The sequence below is a fragment of the Cuculus canorus genome, chromosome 2, assembly GCF_017976375.1.
Source record: "Cuculus canorus isolate bCucCan1 chromosome 2, bCucCan1.pri, whole genome shotgun sequence".
Classification (NCBI taxonomy): domain Eukaryota; kingdom Metazoa; phylum Chordata; class Aves; order Cuculiformes; family Cuculidae; genus Cuculus; species Cuculus canorus.
In genome coordinates this window covers 90709777-90732196 of record NC_071402.1, presented here as the reverse complement: position 1 = coordinate 90732196, position 22420 = coordinate 90709777, and the positions used below count along the sequence as shown (strand labels likewise).

At 43.4% G+C, this 22420-nt stretch overlaps 1 protein-coding gene across 3 annotated transcripts in view; it reads left to right on the top strand.

The window, feature by feature from the left end:
- Window positions 1-16721: 16721 nt before the first annotated feature.
- The window catches only part of F13A1 (coagulation factor XIII A chain), a 75996-nt gene continuing 70297 nt past the window's right edge, over window positions 16722-22420 (top strand). For 2 of the 3 annotated variants that reach the window (XM_054058637.1, XM_009564176.2), the window contains exons 1-2: window positions 16723-16875; window positions 17824-17972. In XM_054058637.1, coding sequence (XP_053914612.1) covers window positions 17825-17972 — 148 coding nt within the window. In that variant the 5' untranslated portion in view covers window positions 16723-16875; window position 17824. Of the gene's footprint in view, window positions 16876-17823; window positions 17973-22420 lie in introns of all 3 variants that reach the window. The other variant, XM_054058638.1, reaches the window with a different exon arrangement.

Here is a 22420-nt window from a genome sequence, read left to right as displayed (position 1 = left end):
CCGCCTGTGATGTGATCTGCAGCATCAACAGGCTTCTGAATCTACCAGCATGTATCCAGGGAGTGTTAAGATCATGGAGAATCACATTACTTTTTTGGAAGGCATGAGTTTCTGGCACTTACTGAAAACTTGCAGATGAAATCATAAAAAAACTGACATTTTTAGAGAAGCAGTGAGAAACAAAAGAGATAGGTACATCCACACTGTGGTATTCTGTCATCATGTTTAATGCAGTTCATAGTGAATGCATATGTGTGTCTGTGTATAAATAAATATATACACACCTGTTTGTCTACCTACAGCTTCTCTACCTACGATTCTAGGAGCTTTTCTTGTGAAACTGAAGGAAACATACAGTTTCATATCACCTGAATTTGCAATCCCATTGTAAAAAATCTTTTGTGGTAGTTTCTGTTAGTTCACCTCAAGAACATATATTCAAATCTGGTTTATTTGGGTACACCAAACACACTTGGTTGCAATGATAGAAATTATAAAACCTTTTTGAATGTCACTCTTTGTTTGCCTGAATGGAAAATAAACAAGCCTCTTGTTCATTCGCACCTCAAACAATAATAATCTGGAAATTGTTTTAAATGGTGGAAAACACCCATAGGAGATACAAAATGGAGAAACAGAATTGTAAGCTTTCCTGAATGATTGGTCCTGGATTTTAAACTAGACAAATGAAATTTCATCTCAAACAATAATTTTCAGTAAACCATGACTAAATGAGACAACAACTTTTCACTGGCCCAATTTAGTCTGTTTTCATTTATACCACACGGTATCCTTTTCCATGATTAATCCCACAGGAGAATTCAATGTAAAGCAGATTATAGAAAAGCAGTCAAACGAAAGTAGCTTTGCAACTTTGAAAACACAACCATTCCCAGGACACTCTGGTTTGCTGTTCCAAGTAAAGGGAAGGAGACAAGAGCAGGATGCTTGAGGGCTGGACTGCTACCACCCATCAACACTTCCTTGTGTGTTGTGGACTACTGCCATGCAATGGTAGAGCTATAGGTCTGGAATGGTAGTGGTGCTACCAATCTTAATTTGGGTGAGCTCTGCAAGGACATGTCTACTGCCCAGGCCACAAATAGGAATAACTTGTCATTAGCCATTTCCATCAGTAGGAGAAGTTTTGTACTTCTTTTCTCACTGTGCTTAAGTTTTCTCTGCCAACACCTTCATTGATCAAGGTATAAATAATGGTAGGGAGATGACATTTGCCATCATCTTTGTGGAGAGGAATGCTGGCTCTGCAACCTCAGGAATGAAGAGAAAAAATGAAATCGTCTTGCTCCTCCTCTGCAGAGCAGTCATTAACCTTGCTAACAGGGAAAGAGGTAGCTTTTTTAAACCCTGTGCCTGGGGAATAACACACACAACTACTCTTAATGTCAGCCTTGATGTTTCTGAGCAAGTATGAACCCTCCTGAAAATGTAACCCAGGCAAGCAGGGCTTCTGACTGTGCATCCCAAGGGGATGAAGGAGCAAAGGTGTTACAAAATAAAGGCCAAACCCAGCTGTTTATGGTAAAGGAGATTTAAATTTGATCAGGTTTGCAGAGCGTCTCTGCCTTTCACTGGCGTTACCTCCAGTTTCTTGCAAAGAACAGTTTATTGTAAAATTGGTAGCTCTGCAATAATCTGCTTTTCATTTTTTTAAGTGCAAATTTTAAAATTTGCTTACCAATTCATTTGAGGAACTCTGTGGTCCTACTGACCCTTAGATCTCTTTTCTGTCTTTTGATACGTACCACTTTGCTGTTCCCACTGTGGCTCCAGGGCTGACAGCCTGCTGAACTGCAGAGCCTTGCCACATGACATGTGCTTTTGGGCAGGGTTTTGTGATGGCCAGCAGTGACATTGAACCATAACAGTGAGGAAAACCTAACAGCGGCAGCTGGACTTAATGAATCCTACATCACCCTGGAACAGAGATGGGAAACCCAGAGCTCAGGGGAGATTCATGGAGGTCTGCTGCAAGTGATGTGTGAGTGACTAGAGGACATGAAAGCAGATTTGGATGGCTAAGGAAACATATGCACTGGATTTTTTTTTTTTGCATTATATTTACTGCAGTTCTTGCACTTCAGTAGTTTTTTTCCCCATCTCTTTTTAAAGTTCATTTGTTTTTCTGGATAAGGAAAGATATGCCTGGTGCATATGGTTAGATGAATGTCTGCTGCAATTCTCTTGTATGCTGGACCTTTAAAAACAAAGTGTTCCCCAGACTGTAGTCTTGGAGGGATTGCAATGCATCAATGCAAGATGGCCCTTACAGTGAGTTACACGCTTGTTTTTCTCTTGTGTAGTTGTTATTTCTTTTCTGGCTTGTTTGATTTAATTTGAAACAAAAGTTATTCTCCTTGTAGGCAATTTTGATTTAGCTGTTCAGGAAACGGAACAGGATTAAGTCTGTGGAAAATACCACTGAGGAATCATAGAATAGTTTGGAAGGACCTTAAAGATCATCCAGTTCCAAACTCCCTGCCACGGGCAGGGACACCTCCCACTACATCAGGCAGCCGAAGGCCCCATCCACCCTGGCCATGAACACCTCCAGAGATGCAGCTTCCACAACTTCCCTGGGGAACCTGTTCCTGTGTTTGACCACTGTCATCATGAAGAATTTCTTCCTAATGTCTAGCCTAAATCTTCCCCTCTCCATTTTGTAGCCATTCCCCCTCATCCTATCACTACAAGCCTTTGTGAACAGTCCCTCCCCAGCTTTCCTGTAGGCCCCCTTCAGGTACTGGAATGCGGCTATAAGATCTCCTTGGAGCCTTCTCTTCTCCAGGCCGAACAACCACAACTCTCTCAGCCTGTCCTCATACGGGAGGTAGTCCAGCCCTCTGATCATCTTTGTAGCCCTTCTCTGGAACTGTTCCAACAGCTCCATATCCTTCTGACATTGAGGATTCCAGAACTGGACACAATACTCCAGATGAGGTCTCACAAAAGAGGATTAGGGAGGGAGAATCACCTCCCTTGACCTGCTGGCCACGCGTCTTTTGATGCAGCCCAGCATATAGTTGGCCTTCTGGGCTGTGAATGCATATTGTTGGCTCATGTCAAGCTTCTCATCGACCACCAAAATCCTTCTCTGCAGGGTTGCTCTCAATCACATCATCCCCCCCCCCCATAATGTATTGAAACGATGAATTGCCCCAACCCAGGTGTTAGACCTTGCACTTGGCCTTGTTGAACCTCATGATGTTCACACAGACCCATTTCTCCAGCTTGTCCAGATCCCTCTGGATGACATCCTGTCCTTCTGGTGTGAAGAAATCCTACAAGAACAGCATGTTATTTTACCTACTATCCCATCAAAGCCAAGTCTGGTCAGGAAGTCTCCTCTGTACCACCCCAACCTACCTGTTACAAGGATACATTCTGAACTGGATGATAATTCATACTGATTTTCTTTCCCTTTTAAACTCTGTCCCTCCAGATTAGGTCTGTATATTATAACCAACACCCTGGTCTACACAGTTGAATGGATTCCTAGCTGCGAAACTCATATCTGTGTTCCTGATAACGAGACAATATCTGAGAAGCTGCCAATCTCTTTCATCCACATCTGCTGGATGAGTCTCAAATATCGGGGATATATCTAGACCAGCTGTGGGACAGATGCTTCTACTGCATATGTATTTTTGTTAAAGAATTATCTACCTTGCATTATAGTTTCAGAATGAAAAGCTCAGTAGCTTCTAAGTTGAACTTGGCCTCACAGAGTGGCTTCGTGGGGAGCTATTTTATTCCCTTTGTTGTACCTTCTTGTCAAATATGATGGGAAATCAATGATGAGTAGGAAGTCCTTAATCACCATGGATACTTTTCCCTTCATGGTGTCAAAATCTTAGTTGGCTGTTTGTTTTGTCATATTTTACATATGACTAATTTACTTAGGAAGGAGATGAGGAAAAGGAGGCTATTTGGGGTTGAAGTAAAAAATGAAAGAAAGGAAATTTGGCAGGTTCTCAACTGGAGCTGATGGGAGGCCTCCAAAAACCTGTCCCATACGTCCATCCTCTGAGCTTGTTGTCAGCTCTCATGCTTTGTTCTGTGCTCACAGCAGGGTCTCAGGGGAACACAGCTGCTGCAGCTGTGCATAGACCAAAAGGTGACCTTTTGAGTCATTGAGGAATGATACATTATTTAGTGTGTTCCTGGCTAAAATGGAAATTAAAAGATTTTGTGAGCAGAATGATTTTTTGTCCTTTCACTGGGATGCGTTCTCTTAGCACCACACAATAGTGTGGCATGCATATCTCTGCTTATGGTTTCTTCTGGATAAAGCTTTTGATAAGAAAGCTGTTGTACTTTGAAAAACACTGTCTGTTAACTAGAAATACCCTACTAGCCAAATGTAATCAAATTCAGTTTAGAGATACTAAGCTTGCAAAACCAGCTCCTTTTAAAATAATGTGTAGGAGTAAAAGTTTCCTCACGAAGTGTATGTCTCTAGACTGTCAGCTGATACTGGTAAGTATCATAACCAGCTGTTATTTCAAATTGAAGTTTTTTACTTCTTTCAGTAAATCAAAAGTCTCTTGGAAGGTGCCATAGTAGGACATGCATTATGAGGATGTTTAATGAATACAATATTTGTCATTCGTGTATTCAGAGGCTTCAGCAACTCTCTCCCAGTGATCTGTGATAACCAGGTACTTAGGCACTCTGCAAATCTGTTGGGCAAAGGAGAGGAGGCAGATGGGAACAATTTTTCACAATGTCTAAGTTTAGATTTTCTATGTGGTCTTCCAGACAGAGATTCAAGGAACCTGAGGCTGGAGCTTGTCTCTCCTGCTGACTGTGAATGAAGACTGCGGTATACTCTGCTGCAAGTCCACCTGCTTTTGAACTTTAATAATACCTTTAAAAAAAAATGTCTCTAATAGTGTAACTTCCTTTGAAATTTCCAATGCCATTTATGAATGCTTGAAAGTGCTATTATTCATGTTTCAGAAGAAGAGAGCTGAATTGTCAAGGTAACAACTGATTCGAAAATGACCAGTTTTACCAGAGAAATGAGCACGTGAAGGGGTCTAGGGGAAGATCAAGTGCTTATCAGGGATTTCATTGAGCTCAATAAGCCCTGAAACACAGGAAGGAGAAGAAACCTGCACAAATGAAAAGGTGGACAGCAGACTACGCTATCTCATTGAAGAACCAAATTCTCCATAAAAACATAGATATCTGAGTCTATGGATTATCTTTATCAGTTGAAGATTAGATGGAGTAAGGCAAGTAAACAGTGATTACATAAGTCACTACAAGTGTTTCAGTTGCCGTTTTGACATTCTCTTAATTGCTACAACAAACATCACAAGATGAGGAAAAATGACCTCCTTTCTACTCAGAAGATTAACTGCCTTTTAAAAAAAACTAATGGAACCCAACTCTATGATTTCTAGGATACAAATTAATTGGAATGGGCATGACTGGAGAAGCATAAACACCTGGCCAGCTTTCAAGACATGTTTCTTGTGTGTTCTTACTCACTCTGAGCCCTTATTTCCAACAACAATGTCTGCTCATCCTGTTGCAACAGCCTTCAAACCAACCTCCCCCGAAGGATCCAGCAGACGTGGTCTGAGAGAAGAGCTGAGCACAAGCTGGTAAGCATTCACTGCAGGGAGTTCTAAGTGCTGTGGGATTTAGTCAAACAGCTAAGTACAAGCTTCTACTATGACTCATCTGGTGTAAAACTAGTGCTAAGTATTGTACATAATTAAGACAAAATTATTACAGTGAGATAGCACTTCTTTTTTTGGAATGGTTTAAGTCTTGAAAGGGTGTAATGTTTTCAGCCTTCAGAGCCGCAAAGAGGATGAATAGTTCTGATGGGAGTTCATTCTAAGAGATATCATGGGAACAGTGAGTTTAGATCATAATTTGTGTTATTCCTGAAGCTCTGGATGCGTAAGTCAGCACCCTTCATGAAAGGCTATGTTTTCTCTGAGATTAAACACAACATGAAGGTAATATTAATTAGATAAGTTTTGCAACAATGGTCTCTTTAGACATTCTGAGTGTTTGCTGAATTTCATTCTCACAAATCATGTATTTTATTTTGAGCCACATTTCTTAAAGAGGTGCTACTGATATTTCAAGTTACAGGCACAAACAGTCTGACACACACAAAAAATGCACACAAGGTGGTCTGACACACAAAAAACCCCCAAGATTAATCCTATATCTCGGGGACCAAGAATGGGAGGGGAGAGACAAAGCGATGGCTATAGAATATGTTCTGAGCTGTTGCAGTAAGACAAGGTTTAATTCGATCACTTCACTTAGCATGAGTGCACGTGTCTTCAAATAGAGACGTTTTCTTACTGTCAGTTTGAAAATGTTGCTGTGTGCCAGCCCACAACGCTTTGTCTGTGAAGCAGTTTTTAGCTAGTAACAACATAACTGTGCTTGAGCACTCACCCTATTCACCAGACATGGCTCCCTCTTCCCAAAGATCAAGTCGGTGCTCAAAGGAAGCCATTTTTTGTCAGTAGAAGATGTGAAAGCAAAGATGATGGAGATCCTCAACAGCCTTTCAGGAAATTATGTGCAGAATAGCTTTGAGCGTTAGCAGCATAATATATAGCTGTGTGTTAACTCGGAAGGGAACTATTGTGAAAGTGATCATAGTTGATTTTCTTAATTTGATAAATAAAAAGAGTTATAGGCACAGTCTTGGGTTTTTTTTGTGTTGGACCTCCTGTTTACCATTGAATACGGTAGAAAATATTGGCAACAGTATTGTCAGAGAGCTGTAGATTCAGCATTTGAACACCATCTGTCATCAGGTATAGAAGTATTAGTGAACCAATGGCCCTACCAATGGGAGATGTTAAACAAGCAGATCAGTGCAATTTGCCTACATGCCCAAGATTTTCCTTCGGAGATCCACGAATCAGCTTTACTTTTTATGAATGCGTGTTTTGATTAAAATTTATTGTGCTATAATTCAAACAAATTCAGTTTATTGTTTGTTCAAAAGCCATTTATTCAGATTACTTTTTTTCTCAATATCCTTAACGAGTAACTGCTCTTTATGATGTTATGACATTGTTTCTGTTCATTGATTATCTGTCTTTCTTGCAAGCGAGAGGTAGGAAATCAGACTGCAAGATGGTGACATGGACAATTTTAAGGGATAAGACTTGAATGAACCCATTTCTACCAGCAGATGACTATGAAGCATGTTTATGCTTACTTGAAAATACATTGGTTACTTCTTTAATCTAACATTACCACCATTTTTATTATACTTTCCTAACTCGCTGCTTGTACCTCATTTTCATTGCACATCTCCAAGGAATTATCCAAGTCAGAGGAACTACAGAGTTTCAAGAGGAATCCCAGGCGGACAAGGCACTTGGGTCAAGATATCTGAGCCACAGCCAGATATCCCCTTCTTTTTGTATGAGTTAAACAAACTGTAATTTTTTACAAATCTGAAAATTAAGAATTCCAGGGGCCCTTCTGAGAAAATGATCAATTAATGTAAAGGATAGGTCAATTCCCATTTCTTTGTACTACTGTTTTCTGGATGAGTTTCCAATCTACTATTGAAGCAGTAAATGCTCCCCCAGCAACCAACCATAGATGTTCTGAGAGGAAATCAAAAGCAGTGTAAGGTTGTGGATGAAAATGTCTTGAAAGGAAAAGGGGAAAATGTCTTGAAAGCAAAAGATCATACCATTCCTGTGATAGCTGCACAAGTTTATCAAGTTTACAGCTGAGAGAGATATAGGCTAGAAAGAGATCAAGGAGTCAAGGAAAAGATATCTTCCTGCAGAACTTTGTCCTGGTATGCCTTCTTGCAGGCTCACAGCCTAAAGCTTTGCAGATATTGATCTTTTAGGAGCACACAACCAGAGGTGGGATTGCAGGAGAGAATGGATAAGCCTAAAATGGAGAAAACACCTGTTGACCATGGTTATTAACTTGGACTTTGTATGGCTTTGATAGGATTTACACAGCTTCTGGACATGTGAGAGAAATACTGTGCATGTCTGTTCTTCATAACATAGGATTTTGACATTAGCTGAGCAGTCAGGGACCTTGCTGTGCATGTGTACTGGAGTAGTGCTCCTGATGCAGTGTCTCCCAGCTGATCTGACTCTTATCTTTACTCCAACCATGAGCTCACTACAAGCGCAAAGGGAAAAGTATTTGTATTCCGTTGTGCAAGTTGACACTAATTTTGTGGATACAGCACAACACTGTAGAAAGAGACAGGTATGTGGAACATTTAGAAGGCATGCATTTCTTATATTCTCCTTTTTCAAACCTACTGAAAAAGCCTACAGTGGGAATGGCGAAGGAAAGAACTTGCAGACTTGCAGACTTCAAAAATCAAAGCCTACAGCTTGTGTTGGATGGGTATATTTGGCACACATCTGTGATTATGAAATTACTTTTAAATTGCTTTTGAACTTCATCTGGATAATGATTCATCCTTTCAATTTCCTTTCTCCCTCCAGAACATCTGCCATTAACAAACCAAACAGTTGTGATGTTTTACAATCCACATTTCAACCTACTTCTCAAACTGTTGCACACTTCCTTAAATAAGCACTTACTCAGCTCATTTGCAAAAAGATAAGGTCAGTTTTGGGACTGAAAGATAGATCAACAGCCATCTTTGAAACGAGTCAAGAAAGAGTTGCACTAGAGACTTGTTAAACTGCAACATCATCTTGCAGAAATGCGACATCGACAGGCAGCTCAAGTGTTTCTGTACAAACAGATATTATACAGCCTTGATTTTGTTGAGCTGAGTCCATTACAGGATTAAGGCATATGCCTAAAGATGGAATTACTTACACGACTGAAGTTAAGATGTGCTTAAGTGTTTTGTTGTGTATGGGCCTACACACTACATCTGTGTTTGTATTAAGAGGAAAAGCTGTTCCACAAGACATTCAGGCATTTTAAGATGTATTTTTGTTCTGAACTGGAACAGGAAGCTTTGCCCTGAAATGAAATTTAGGAAATCTTTAATTCCGTAAATCTTGTAATTGAGCGTACTTGAAACATTGTGTCAGTAATGTTGAAATGCTTTGTGACATTAAGATTGAAACATTGCATGTCCACATATGTTACTAAATTAATTAGAACCAACTGTCAACTAAGCATACTGGGATTGCCTGGGTTGTGTATTACTCACTCCCTGAATGCTGGAAGAGCTCTGATCTGATGTAGCTTCTTGACTGAGATGCAATGCTCCATGAATACTGTTGGCCAACCAAACACTAAAACAAGGATATTCATCCATGCAGGGTGTACAACCAGACCTATTAAATTCTGCTCAGCCCAGATGGCTTTATGTAGGGACATTTCAAGTGTCTTGTACCAGATCTTTGACACGAGTACTTCAGGGACAAGGGCTTGTGCTTGTAGGTGGTTTGGGTTTTGCTTGGCTTATAGGTTCTGGCCTGGATGTATCCAACATGACTCTGCACTGCACAGGAGCCACAGTAATTTGGGCAGAGCACAAATGGACGACCCTCATTTCAATCTGTTGCTGCATGTGACAAGTGAGCCCCTTTGGAGCTGAAGGCTGCTGCTCTGCACCATAGGTGCAGGACTGAGCTGCAGCTACTTAAACTCAGTCTGGGTCTTTGCGGAAAATTTAAGGTTTTCTTCCCTCAGCTTCCCAAGCCTGTGTTCCCATTGATATCCCAGCACACTGCACGTGGGGACTGCAGCCTCCTTGCAGACTTGAAAGTTAAGATCATTAAGTGGAAGCTAAGTATGTTTTAGTAACTTCTTACTAACTGTTTCACCATAGTCAATTGTCATTTTCTTGCAAAATGTTTCAGTGTGGTGGAATTGGCATACCCTAAAAGGAGACTGATGTATTAGAAAAAAGTCAGTTCTGTGAGTATATAGCAAGAATGATTGACAAAGTCTTATCAGACTGACTATATTGTTTGCTCTCCCTATCTCTAGATACAATGGCTGTTAAAAGGGAGTAGGTATCTGTCAATATTTTCTGAAAGGAGATAATAAAAATGTTTCCCCTGCTCTTCAAGTTACCTTTTCTCAGTCTCATTGTTTGATGAACCAAGTAGGACAGATCTCTAGGCCGAGAGCTTTTCTTTGGGTGTGCAGGGTTGAGAAGACAAAGTGATAATCATGGAATCATAGAATCACTAGGTTGCAATGGACCCACTGGGTCATCAAGTCCAACCATTCCTAACACTCCCTAAACCATGCCCCTCAGCACCTCATCCACGAGTTCCTTAAACACCTCCAGGGATGGTGACTCAACCACGTCCCTGGGCAGCCTATTCCAGTGCCCAATGACCCTTTCCATGAAAATTTTTTTCCTGATGTCAAGCCTGAACCTCCCCTGGGGGAGCTTGAGGCCATTCCCCCTTGTCCTGTCCCCTGACACTTGGGAGAAGAGGCCAGCTCCCTCCTCTCCACAACCTCCTTTCAGGTAGTTGTAGAGAGCAATAAGGTCTCCCCTCAGCCTCCTCTTCTCCAGGCTAAACAACCCCAGCTCTCTCAGCCACTCCTCATAAGACTTTTTCTCCAGACCCCTCACCAGCTTCATTGTTCTTCTCTGGACACACTCCAGAGCCTCAACATCCTTCATGTGATGAGGGGTTCAGAACTGAACACAGTATTCAAGGTGCGGTCTCACCAGTGCTGAGTACAGAGGGAGAATAACCTCCCTGGACCTGCTGGTGACCCCATTTCTGATACAAGCCAAGATGCCGTTGGCCTTCTTGGCCACCTGGGCACACTGCTGGCTCATGTTCAGTCAGCTGTCAACCAGCACCCCCAGGTCCTTCTCTTCCGTGCAGCTTTCCAGCCATTCTTCCCCCAGTCTGTAGCGCTGCATAGGGTTGTTGTGCCCCAAGTGCAGGACCCGGCATTTGGCCTTGTTAAACCTCATCCCATTGGTCTCGGCCCAGCAGTCCAGCCTGTTCAGATCCCTTTGCAGAGCCTCCCTACCCTCCAGCAGATCGACACTTCCTCCCAGCTTAGTGTCATCTGCAAACTTGCTGAGGGTGCACTCGATGCCTTCATCCAGGTCATTGATAAAGACATTGAACAGGGCTGGACCCAGTACCGAGCCCTGAGGAACCCCACTTGTAACTGGCCTCCAACTGGAGTTAACTCCATTTACCACCACTCTCTGGGCCCGGCCATCCAACCAGTTTTCAACCCAGGAGAGTGTGCACCTGTCCAGGCCAGAGGCTGACAGTTTCTGAAGCAGAATGCTGTGAGAAACTGTGTCAAAGGCTTTATTGAAGTCCAAGCCTTTCCCTCATCCAGTTGTCAAGTCACTTTGTCATAGAAGGCGATCAGGTTAGTTTGGCAAGACCTGCCTTTCATGAACCCATGTTGACTGGGCCTGATCACCCGGTTCTCTTGCGTGTGCTTCATGATAGCACTCAAGATCACCTGTTTCATGACTTTCCCTGGCACTGAGGTCAGACTGACAGGTCTGTAGTTCCCCAAATCCTCCCTGCAACCCTTCTTGTATATGGGTACAACATCAGCCAGCCTCCAGTCCAGTGGAACTTCCTGAATCAGCCAGGACCACTGGAAGATGATGGAAAGGGGTTTGGAAAGCACATCCGCCAGCTCCTTTAATACTCTTGGGTGGATCCCATCTGGCCCCATAGATTTGTGGGTGTCTAGCTGGGCAAGCGAGTCTCTAACCACCTCCTCTTGGATCATGGGAACCACATTCTGCTCCTCTAACTCCTGGGTTTGTACACAGGGGGAACAACTTCCCTTACTCTTAAAGACTGCGGCAAAGAAGGCATTAAGTAACTCAGCCTTGTCTTCATTCCTTGCCACTGTTTTTCCTTCTGCATCCAACAGGGACTGAATATTCTCCCTAGTCCTCCTTTTCTTGTTAATGTATTTGTAGAAAGATTTTTTATTATCTTTCACAGACTTAGCCAGTTCGATTTCTAGTTGGGCCTTAGCCCTCCTGATTTTTTCCCTGCATGATAATGGTTGCTTTAGAAAAGTCTCTTTCTTTGGCCCAAACATATGACATGCATGATGAAATTTATTCAGACTAATTCTTTATTTAAAATGGCTTTTCCTGCTTAAGTTTGTGAGCAGTTATGGCTTTCATTTGATGTCCTGTCATTTTCTTTTGAGGTTGATACAAACATTTAAGATTCACAGCCTTCGTGTCTCTATCAGCTTCTGGGTCAGCTGGTTGCAGGAGAGAAGTTGTCCAATCCTATTTTTGAGAACCTTTAAGGCTTCAACTCCAGTAAAACATAAATCAGTAAACTTACCTGCAGTCTGTGAGTATTGTCTCTCATGAAAGACCCCTTTGCCCTAGCTTGACTTCTCTCTTGTTCTTTCTGTAAGAAACCAGGACAGCCCCTAGTATCGAACCAACAGAACGCTTTGGATTCAGACGTCAGTAGAAATAGGAGTGGAAACTTGGATAGTATGTTCGTAACAAATAATATGATTGTTTTCTTATTTTGTTGCAGTTACTACATGTACAGATATATTTCTGTCTCAGGAACCAAAACGCCTTCACAGACAAGTATGAAAAGATGCATGTGTTTTCCTAAGACTGAACTCATGAGCTGATGCGTATTTTACTGTAATCTGACACTTATTTTAAGAAATATATTTTACAAAATTGGCAACCACACATTGTAAGAGAAAAAAGTGAACTGAACTGTATATTGTGTGTCACTACTCATGATTTACAGCAATATCTTCCATAAAAGAAAAGGATAATTTAGCACTTCAAAGCCAGGACTCAAAACCAAAATAAATTCCTTTTATTTTATCATGTGTAGGCTAGGATTCTCATCTCACTGTAGACATTGGTGGCGTAGACACATATGGTAGGACACATCACCCCAAGCTCCCTTTGCAGTCAATACAAGGAACAGGCACTTTTAGGCCATGATTCATCTGACCTATTTACATGTCTGCTGTAGGAGGAGATGAATCACTGCTTAGACTAGATCTGTGCAGAAGGGAGCCTAAGATGGACAGCTCAGATGTAGATGCTTCTCTGGATCTACAGTTTGAATTCAGACTTGCAGTTTGGAACAACAATTTTTCAGAGAGTTAAATTTCCTAAGCTACATTTTCCTGCCAGAATGTGTGTTAGAATATATATATGTAGTTTTCTCCTTCTTGCAACAGAAACATTTGCAACAATATCTTTTGAAAACTGGCCCTATATCCCTTTCTCCAAATGTTCTACCATCTGAAGAGCTACCATTTTATCTTTCTCTGCCTCTGCCCCTCTTTCACACATACAGACGTGTACACATGCCATGTTTCAGAGCTGGGCCTTCTAAATTTTCATCATTAACTCAAAATATATTCCTCTGTGTCTGGTAGCCAGAGCTGTTACACACAGAGAGATATATTAACCGCTTTTGGTTTTAAAAAAAATCCAAAGCAAAATATGCAAACAAAACCACCAAATGAACATTTCTGAAATTTTCTTCTGTTTAAAAATGTCATTTTTTATTCATATTTTCTGCTAGAATCCACTCTACTCTGCCTGCAGCCTTGGTAAAGCAAGGCGTCACAGGAAAAGCAACATCAGTTTCTGGGAGACAAGTACTGATGCATAAGGAGGGGGAGGACAGACTTAATCATATAAGAAAGGGTGTAAGAAGTTCCACTCAAATGCTCGGAGAAGAAAAGAGAGCTAATGTTATATTATTATGTATAGAAGACCAGAGTTCAAAGAGTTTGCTTTACAGGGAGTGAGGATGATGTCCTTGCAAACACATTTGTGCACATGCTGTAGTATAATGTCCCAGTTCATCTGAACACCCATCTAGGCTGCAAATGGCTCAAAGGCAATATTTTTAAAAAGGAAGAAAGGAAGTCACGCTATTGCAGAGCATTATAATGCTCAGCTGCTCCTGAGGAATGCTTGGTGTAGCTACAGTAGTGGCAGGCAAAATATCCCTCCCATCCAGCCGCTGGCACACAGCACAGCAACCCATTTATGTGAGCACCTGGTTGATCAGTTTGCTTGCGACAGATCTTGGCACACTGTCCCCTCTGGCTGTAAAGCTTTACTGACTCTTGTATTTTGCAGGGTTTTTTCCCCACAAATTCTTGTCTGTCATGGGAGGACTTGGAACAGAATGTTACAGGCTCTGGCAAAAACAGGAAACTGCATTTTGCATAACCCTTTACAGTGCAAGCTTTCCAGACATTTAAGAGCTTTTTTGTGGGGATTGGATGGAAAGGCTGTCCATCATCCAAAGCCCACTGTAGTGAGTGGGAACAGTGTCTGCGACTGCAAATGTCTCTGGCAAAGGCCAGGAGCATCTGAAGGATGCCTCTGAGAAATGGGCGTGGGCCCATGGGTCCCCACAGGATGCAGTGCACAAGCAACTTCAGGAAAAGCGTGTGTTTTTTCATCAGTCATCCCAGTGCATCATCCATTAAATATAAGGCCCTACAGAAAAAACAGGGCTTTGTGTTCTCTGTACCCCCTCCTGCATCAGCCTTGACGTCAGTAGTTTCAACCCATGGAAGTTAAATTAAGGCCAGTTTAGTCTAATAGGCAAGGGAGAGCAAATGCTAAGAAGTCAAGGTAATGAGAAAATACCTACCATCTGGAGCTGTCATAAGCACAAATTTACATCACTCCCCACAAAATAAATAAATTACAGCTTGCAGAACATTACTTTCCCTAGATGGAAAGCCCTGCTTCTGCTTCTGCCACCAAAACTTTTGGTCTCCCCTCTTCCCGCATGATTGTCTGCTTCTGCTGAAAGCCCTGAAGAGATGCACATGGGCGCAGGGCAGACATCTGCAACTGCTGGGTGTTTCAGAGCAACGGCTGGAGTGGGATCTATTCGGCTGCAACCACTCACTCCCTTGCCTTGCTCTGACGGAAAGTTTTCCTCCCGGCTCTGACAGCACTGCAGCCACTTGGGGAAGCACATGACTTCCTCAGGAGACAGCATTTCTTATTTGTGTTGCAGGCCTCCAGCAGGCATGGCACCGAGGCAATATTTATATCAGTTTTTGTAACATCATCACAGCAGCTGCAATTTTGGAAACCGAAGCGCTGGCTGGCAGTGGAGAGAGAGGCACAAAGCACACCATGCCATGTAGAAATCAGGGTGGAAGGAAGAGAGAGAAAAAAAAAAAAGAAAATCAGCGATTAGCCTCCTCCCCCAGAAAGCTCATTGTGTTCCCGGGTGCCAGGGGTGCCGCTTGCCCTGCAGATGGTTACCACAGGGCCCATCTGTGTACAAGTGAGTCAATGGAAATTGCAATTCAGGATGCCAGTGATGGGACCAGTTCTCTCCTCATGGGGTGCCTGCAGTCCTAGGGAAGCAGGGCAGTGGAAGGGGAGTTCCCGGGCTAGGTAGTGGCTTTCTGTGCTACATGCCCAACAGCCTTCTGGTGAAAGCAGGAGAGAGTGTGGGCTCTTTGTCCGTGAGACAGCGCAGAGCAATACTTGCGTGCAGGTAGCGAGGCTGCCTCCAAAACCACTGCAGCCTCGTGCCATGCCTTGGCAATCTGCCCTAGCAGGCTCCTTAGCCTGGCTACAATGCTGTGTTGGTGTAGCCATTCTGCTCCAGGTCCCTATCTGGCACCTGTGCCCTCCGCTGTACAGGTATCCTGGCTGTGGGGAGCTACCTCACTGTGGTATCTATTGGGAAATCTCCAGGGAACCAGGATGGGCATCCTTTCTTTCAGATTATTTACCTGCTGCTTCACAATACACAAATGTGACCTGATTGTCCCCTCTTCTGCCTCCTGGTTTGATTTCAATAGTGCTTAGCCTGAAGAGGTTTGAGGCTTCACTGATGTTGAAAGCCATAGCTCTCTGAAAGAGTATGGAGTCCTCTTCACCTTGTTTTCTGTTCCTTTGTCCACCCTGCAGCCAAGTCAATTAAGTGATCATGGCTGGTCCCATGTGTATAAGAGGAGTTCTCCACTGCCCAGGCATGTCAGTAGGTGACTCTGCTGCGAAACAGCAGCAGCTGTCAGTACAGTGGTCTTGAATTCTTCCCTGTATGCTGCTTTTTGTCTGTGTAGATTCTCTGGTCTGTGGAGTTATGTCTGACAGAGAAGGTGTCACACAGGCCCCAGTTATCTTCAAGCTTGGTGGAACTGAACAAATATGGCATGGAACTAAAACGTTTCTGCCAGTTAGTGCCCCAGACTCTGGTTGTTACACAATGTACATTTTATCATGGGCAAGAGCTGAAAGTCATTTGGCCCAAATATAACTGTTCAGTGCAAAATACCCTAACCATCCTGAACTGCAGAGTCTCAATAAAAAAGTCCTTTCCACTGGGCCACTGATGATCTCTCCACATCTATGTACCCCATAGTCCACTGAAAGGACTACCATGAGACACCAGACAGGGGAAGCATCAGTGTGTCTGCTTGGGACTGTTCTGAAAACCAGCACATAAAGTTGCATTGCAGGCACCCTGAGACTTGCAACATGCTAAGCATAGCTTCTTGGATTGTGTTTCTCAGAAAATCTCCGGTCTCCCACTTCATATGCCCTTGTACCATGAGCAGCTCTACTCAATCTCACTGAGAACTGAAACTTCTGTACCCAAGATGTTTCCTTAGCCCAAGCACTCTGAAATGCTACTGGTGTGCAGAGTTGGGGCAAGACAGGCAGGGAGAGGAAGGGAGTAAGCAAAGACGTGCCACCAGTGGCGGCAGATCTTCAGAGGTGGTGTGGGGAGGGCTTGGCAACCCTTTCAGCACTGTCCTATTGCAACAGGAAGGAGGAGGATATACAGAGGTTACTTAAAAGCCCCCAACTTTTTCCAGGCTTCTATTGCACTTCAGAAATTCTGCAAGGAAGAGGGAAAAAAAAGGCTATCTGAAAAGAAGGTACCTTTGCTAACTAAAAAAAACTTATTTTAAGAGTTTACTGCTAGTAAATAATTGCTACATTTTGAATGGCTGTTTTCAGGAGCTTTGTGAAGAAGTTATGTTATCAGCCATGAATATTTTCTTAGAAGCGTGACATGGCTTTTTCACTGCTACATGCTTACACTGAAATAGATGTGAAAGCAATTTTGACTACCTCAAAGAAAAGTCTCTGATCAGCCTACATCTGAGATTTCCCTTAAGGTCGCTAGTGGGAGAGAAATAAGTGGATAAGTGCTTTCTTCTTCTCCCCCCTCCTCGTCTTTTTTTTTCTTTTTTCCCCAATCTCCCCTTCTCTCTTTCTCTCTCTCTTTCTCAAAAGTGGATTTTCTGGGTGCAGGAGCTAGCCCTGTAGACATTGGGTGTTTGTGTGCGTCAGGAGAAAAATAAAATTATCCAGCAATCATCCACAGAATGTTATAGGCTGTAGTATTTGGGATGATTGCAGTATAATTTAGAATGTCATTTTTATCAGGAGGAGGTAGTGTGTGATGCACTTTCTGGAAATATAATTTGCTGTTTTGGGTTCAATAATGCTGTTTTGGAGAGTGGATGAGTGAATGATTTTCCGAGTCCTTTTACCTGAAACCCTGTAATGTTTTTAATGCCTTGCTTCTCCTAGGCAAATACTTCTGCGTTAGGCTTCCTTTTCCCACCTCCCCTTCTTCTCTTATTCATGTGCTTTGACAAACACAAAATGCCTTTGAATCCTTAGAGATCTGTACTCCATCATTAGACCGATGCTTTCTGCCTCTCAGTTTTTATTTATGTGAGTTTAAAAATGTGTGGCTCGTTGGCACCCCACACTGGTTTTGGTTTCTCCCATCCTATATGTGCCATACTGGCTCGTGTTTGCTTTTGCCTTCCACTTTTTCTTTCTTTTATGGTATTGCAAAATTTTTAACACAGGATGTCTGAAACAACAAGCATCAATGAAGGGAAGAAGCCTCCTCTAAACGGGAGAAGAGCCCTCCCATCAAACAACTCCAATGAGGAAGAAAATGAAGTCCCTGAGATGGAGGCTTTTGGACTGATACCTAGAGGATTTAATCCAAAAGGTACAGTGTACAGCTAAACCATGAGTAGAATTTTACATCTTCCATACTCACATCTGCCTAGATCTGTGAATTAAAACCAAACTACTTCTTGCTTAGTATTATAATTTGTGTCCTACATTCTTCTAGAACTCCTTACACGCTTTGATGTCAGATAGCTTTTTAGGCCTACTCATGCAAAAACTTACTAAAAACACCCATGTGCATGGAAATGTTACTGCAGGCTATGGGTAGGGAAAGTGAAGAGTGAAGAAGCTGAGTGACCAGTTTTCAGCTTGAACTGTGGGAGTGGTAAGAAAAAAGGCAAGAATGTGGGAAGACGAAACAACATCATATAAGGGATGGGCAAATCAAACCACATTCTCGATGCCAAATCTTTGGAGTCAACTTGAAAAAAAAAATAGGTAAGATTTGGCTTAAAATAAGTCGGAATTGGCACCTGAATGTGGCACCAACCAAATGATATTTTTTTTTTTTGCCTATATGAAATGAATAGCAGAGTTCGTTGAATGTGGCAACTAGGTAGCCAGATGTAATAATGCTCATATGGGACTTTTCATTCAGGGTTGAAAGAGTGCTTAATAAATGTGAGCAAGCACTGATTACTAGATTTTATACATTGGGAAATGGGGAAGGAGATTTTAAGTGACAAGTTCAAATTTTTATTGCAAACCATTATTTGTGTAATCCTAATCACCTGCCTTAACCACATGTGTGTGGTCATGTCTTGTCCCATCCCCTCACCCCATTTTAACACACAAACATTCCTTTAAAAAATCTTTATTTTAAAAAATGCCTGAGCAAACAAATCGGCATGTTAAGACTGTGGAAAAATTGCTTGAACCTTTTTGAGCAGCCCTGTAGCTCTTGGGCAAGTATGTGTGTTTAAATTTTCAAATGTAATGCAGTACAGGTCCTAACTAGATATTATTTTAAAACCAGCACATTCACAGAAACTGAAGATATGTAAGGGTGTGGGATACCTTAGAAGGAATGCAGCCTGTAGCTAAAGCCCACCACTACCAGGAGAAAGATTCCTATCGCTTTTTGATGTGCTTCATATCAGACTCCAAATGGAGTGTGGTGCTAGTGGGTGGGAGCCTCTTGCTTTTCAGAAATGCAGTGGAAACGGGTATGTCAGGTCAAGTGACTTGAGGCAGGAACCCAACGTGTTTAAGTGATGCTGCTGGAGAGAAAAACAGCCCTTGTCCAACGCAAGAGTTTGTGTGGCCATAGCATAAACCTGGCTGTGGGACTGGTATGGCTGAAAAATAAATTTATGCATAACAACAGAACTTTTTTTGTACAGCTTGATCAGCTCTGCTGTGCAGTTCTCTGCTGTGCTGTTCAGCACTGCAACGCTTGTAGCAACAACAAGGCTGACCTGAAAGAAAGGGACCGCAGCAGCATTCCTGTTTCAGCGCACAGTTAGTTGTGATATAAGCCTGTAACACCAGCTGATGTAAGTGTGGTCCCTGGACACACAGTTTTTGGGTGGGACTCTTCAGTCACCTGTCAGACCACGTTAAAGGTTTATAGCCCAATGTAGCTCAGACTGGGATTTACATTCAGGAGCTGAGCCTGCCTGAAGCATCCACAGTGTTGTGCTTTGGGGATAAAGTGAGTGTCCGCAGGCAGAGCAGGAGCAGCAGAGTACAGCAGGGCTCTAGCGCCCCGAGCACATCCTTGCAAAGAAGTGCTTATGACACCTCTTTCCCTTCTCTGGAACACCTCTACACTTCTGGATTGTCTGAGTTTTTTGTAGTGGTTCCCACATTCCATTGCCATAACAAGCTGAAAAAAATGTGCAAATGCTTTTAACCCTGCTGTTACAACTGAGGTGTTTTCTAGCCTTTGGGGTATGATTGAACACCTGCTATAAACATCTAAATGTCAGTGTCTTCACCTGTGTCAGATCCTAGTCAACACAGAGGAAGCCAGTAAGCGGAGGCAAGAGCACAGGCTGCCCAGAGAGGCAGTGGGTGTCACTTTCAAGGTGATCTGTACCCTTCTTTCAGCTCCACTGGCTGCAGCAACCAGCCACCGACGGCCTGTAATAAAAGGTTACGTACCAGGCTCATTTAGATGCCTAAATACATCATTTAGATGCCTAAATACATACATCATTTAGATGCCTAAATTTAACTGAATCCTGCCCTTGATCCGTGCAGTGTAGGTGTCTGTAGCTGAGCCACTCACCCTCATTTCTCTTGACAGCCAACAGAGAGAAACAGGCATTTTTAGGGTGTGATTCATTTGACCTATTTTAGCTACTACTCGAGGATGAGGTAAAACCCTGTGCTTGACTAGCTCTCTGCTGACACCCACTTCTACTCAGCTGATTCACAGCCGGAAAGAGCGGCGGGGGCTGCCGGGGATGGATGCTTCCCCAGCCCAGCCAGAGGGCTGCCTGCTGCCGGAGGAGATGCTCAGTGAGGAGAATGCGCAGCCCCCAAGTGCTTCTTCAGCGAGAAGTCTGTGACTCCGTGAATCTGCCTGTGCTGTGTCCTCCCTCTGGCTCTTCCCAGCCAGCCCATCTCACCACAATGTGTTAGGAGTGGGTTACAGTCGCGCGGGGGGAGGACACAGCCTTGCTGCCCCTCAGTCTGCAAGCTCCCCACGCAGCCTACTTTGCAAAGTTCAGCGACTTGCCAGGGAATCGTGCTTCCCCTGTCGGGAGAGCGATGGGCACCTTATTTAGAAACCCATGCTATTCAGTTTGTAATTCAGAGCCGTTTCTCTCTGATCCTCCACAAAAGCCTGATGTTTGAAGGCTATTCTTGTCGTTTGAAAAACAGCTCAAGCTTGTGCTCGTTTATTTCCATGCAAGCTTAACACTGCAACAACGTTAAGAAAGCATCAGGCTGCTGCCACCCATGAGGCAAACCTGCTTTCACTATACAGCAGGCCAGGCTATGGGCAAACTGTCAAATGGACCTGACTCAAAGGAGTCCTTGGTCACAACCTGTCCCTTGCAAACAGATGAGCAGTGACATGTGCAAGTGCCTGGACCTTTCCTTTTGATAGCAACCTGGTGATGGATTTAGCACATCCTATTACCCTGCTCGTGTTTTGCCCTCCATAATTACCATTGCTGTAATTAACACAGGCTCAGTCACAGGTTATCTTCATCTGGCAAGCTCAAGGTACATTTTAACACTTAGAGTGAAAGTGAAATGTGTTTTCTGCATAAGTGTATGGCTGTGTTTGACAGGAGCCGTGGAAATTCCTGAGATAAAACGAAGCAAATACTGAACTGACACCCCAGGGTGGCTTGGCTTTGCAGGTCCTTGAAGGGGCTAGCACACAAATGAAGGGCAGGGTGACAGCTGCCTTTTATTTAACAACACAAGATGAAAATACAGCAAATCCTCAACTCCGTTTCTATGGCTCCTTGGAAGGAAGGAGAAACTAAGCCAAACTTACTGATGGCTTCACCCCTCTCAGAACCCCAATATATGTAGCTTTTACATGTAGTGCTTTCAGCCCGGGAGAGGCTGGGACAGGCAGTGAGAAAGACTCTCCCCTGCACCTGCTTTTACCCTGGCCCAGGAAATTCCCGTCTCCCATAATTGAACTGTGGGCTTTACCAGCACTACCACGAGTGAGCATTGGTAAGTTTGGAAGGAAAGGAAGGAAAGACATGCCCCACTTCACAGAGGGGCCATGAGGATGATTTCTGAACAAAATACATCCAGTGTTTCTCACAAATGCTATCTCTGTAACAATCCCATGCTAAAGCCAGTGGGGATCTACAGAAGCTACTCCAGAAGCCTGGCAAGTCAAGTGGAGAATAACAATAACATTGCCATGAGGCTTCAGGCCTGCCTCTGGTTTGAACAGGGTATTCCAGCCTTTCTGCAGATTAGGGCTAACAGGAGGCAGATGGTTTGGGGTTCAGTTCTCTACGGCTTTTCCATGACAGGATCCTCATCTTGATGTGTCCTCAAGCAGTTTCCTTTCCTTATGTTTCCCGCCAGGCAGGGCTAGGCAGCTGCTGGTGACAATGCAGAAGCAGGACCTGCTGCTGCTGCCCTCATTTCCCAATCGGCTGTTGCCCAGAGCCCAGGCTGAGTGGCTTGGCTGCGTCAGGAGAAGGACCATGCTGGTGTCCAGGGGAGTTGCTGCCTGCAGGGCTCTGCTGATGTCTTGAACACATCCCAGCAGAAGGGCAGGGCTAATGCACACACTGCTGTAGCCTGGAGGCTACACATCTGTGAAGGAGATGTTCTGCTGTTTGTCCAGAGCTAGCTGCTATGCAGTGGCTCCTTGCCTTCAAGTCAAAACAGTGTGCAAAGCTCCTGTCTGAGCTTCTGTGAAATGGGCAGTGTTTAGCCCTCCAGTGACTTGAATACCAGACTCATTCAATGAGAACATCTTTCCTGCTCACAGTGTACTCAGTATCAGGACAAATTAGTTACTGTCATGAGTACACACAGCTCCATTAGCTG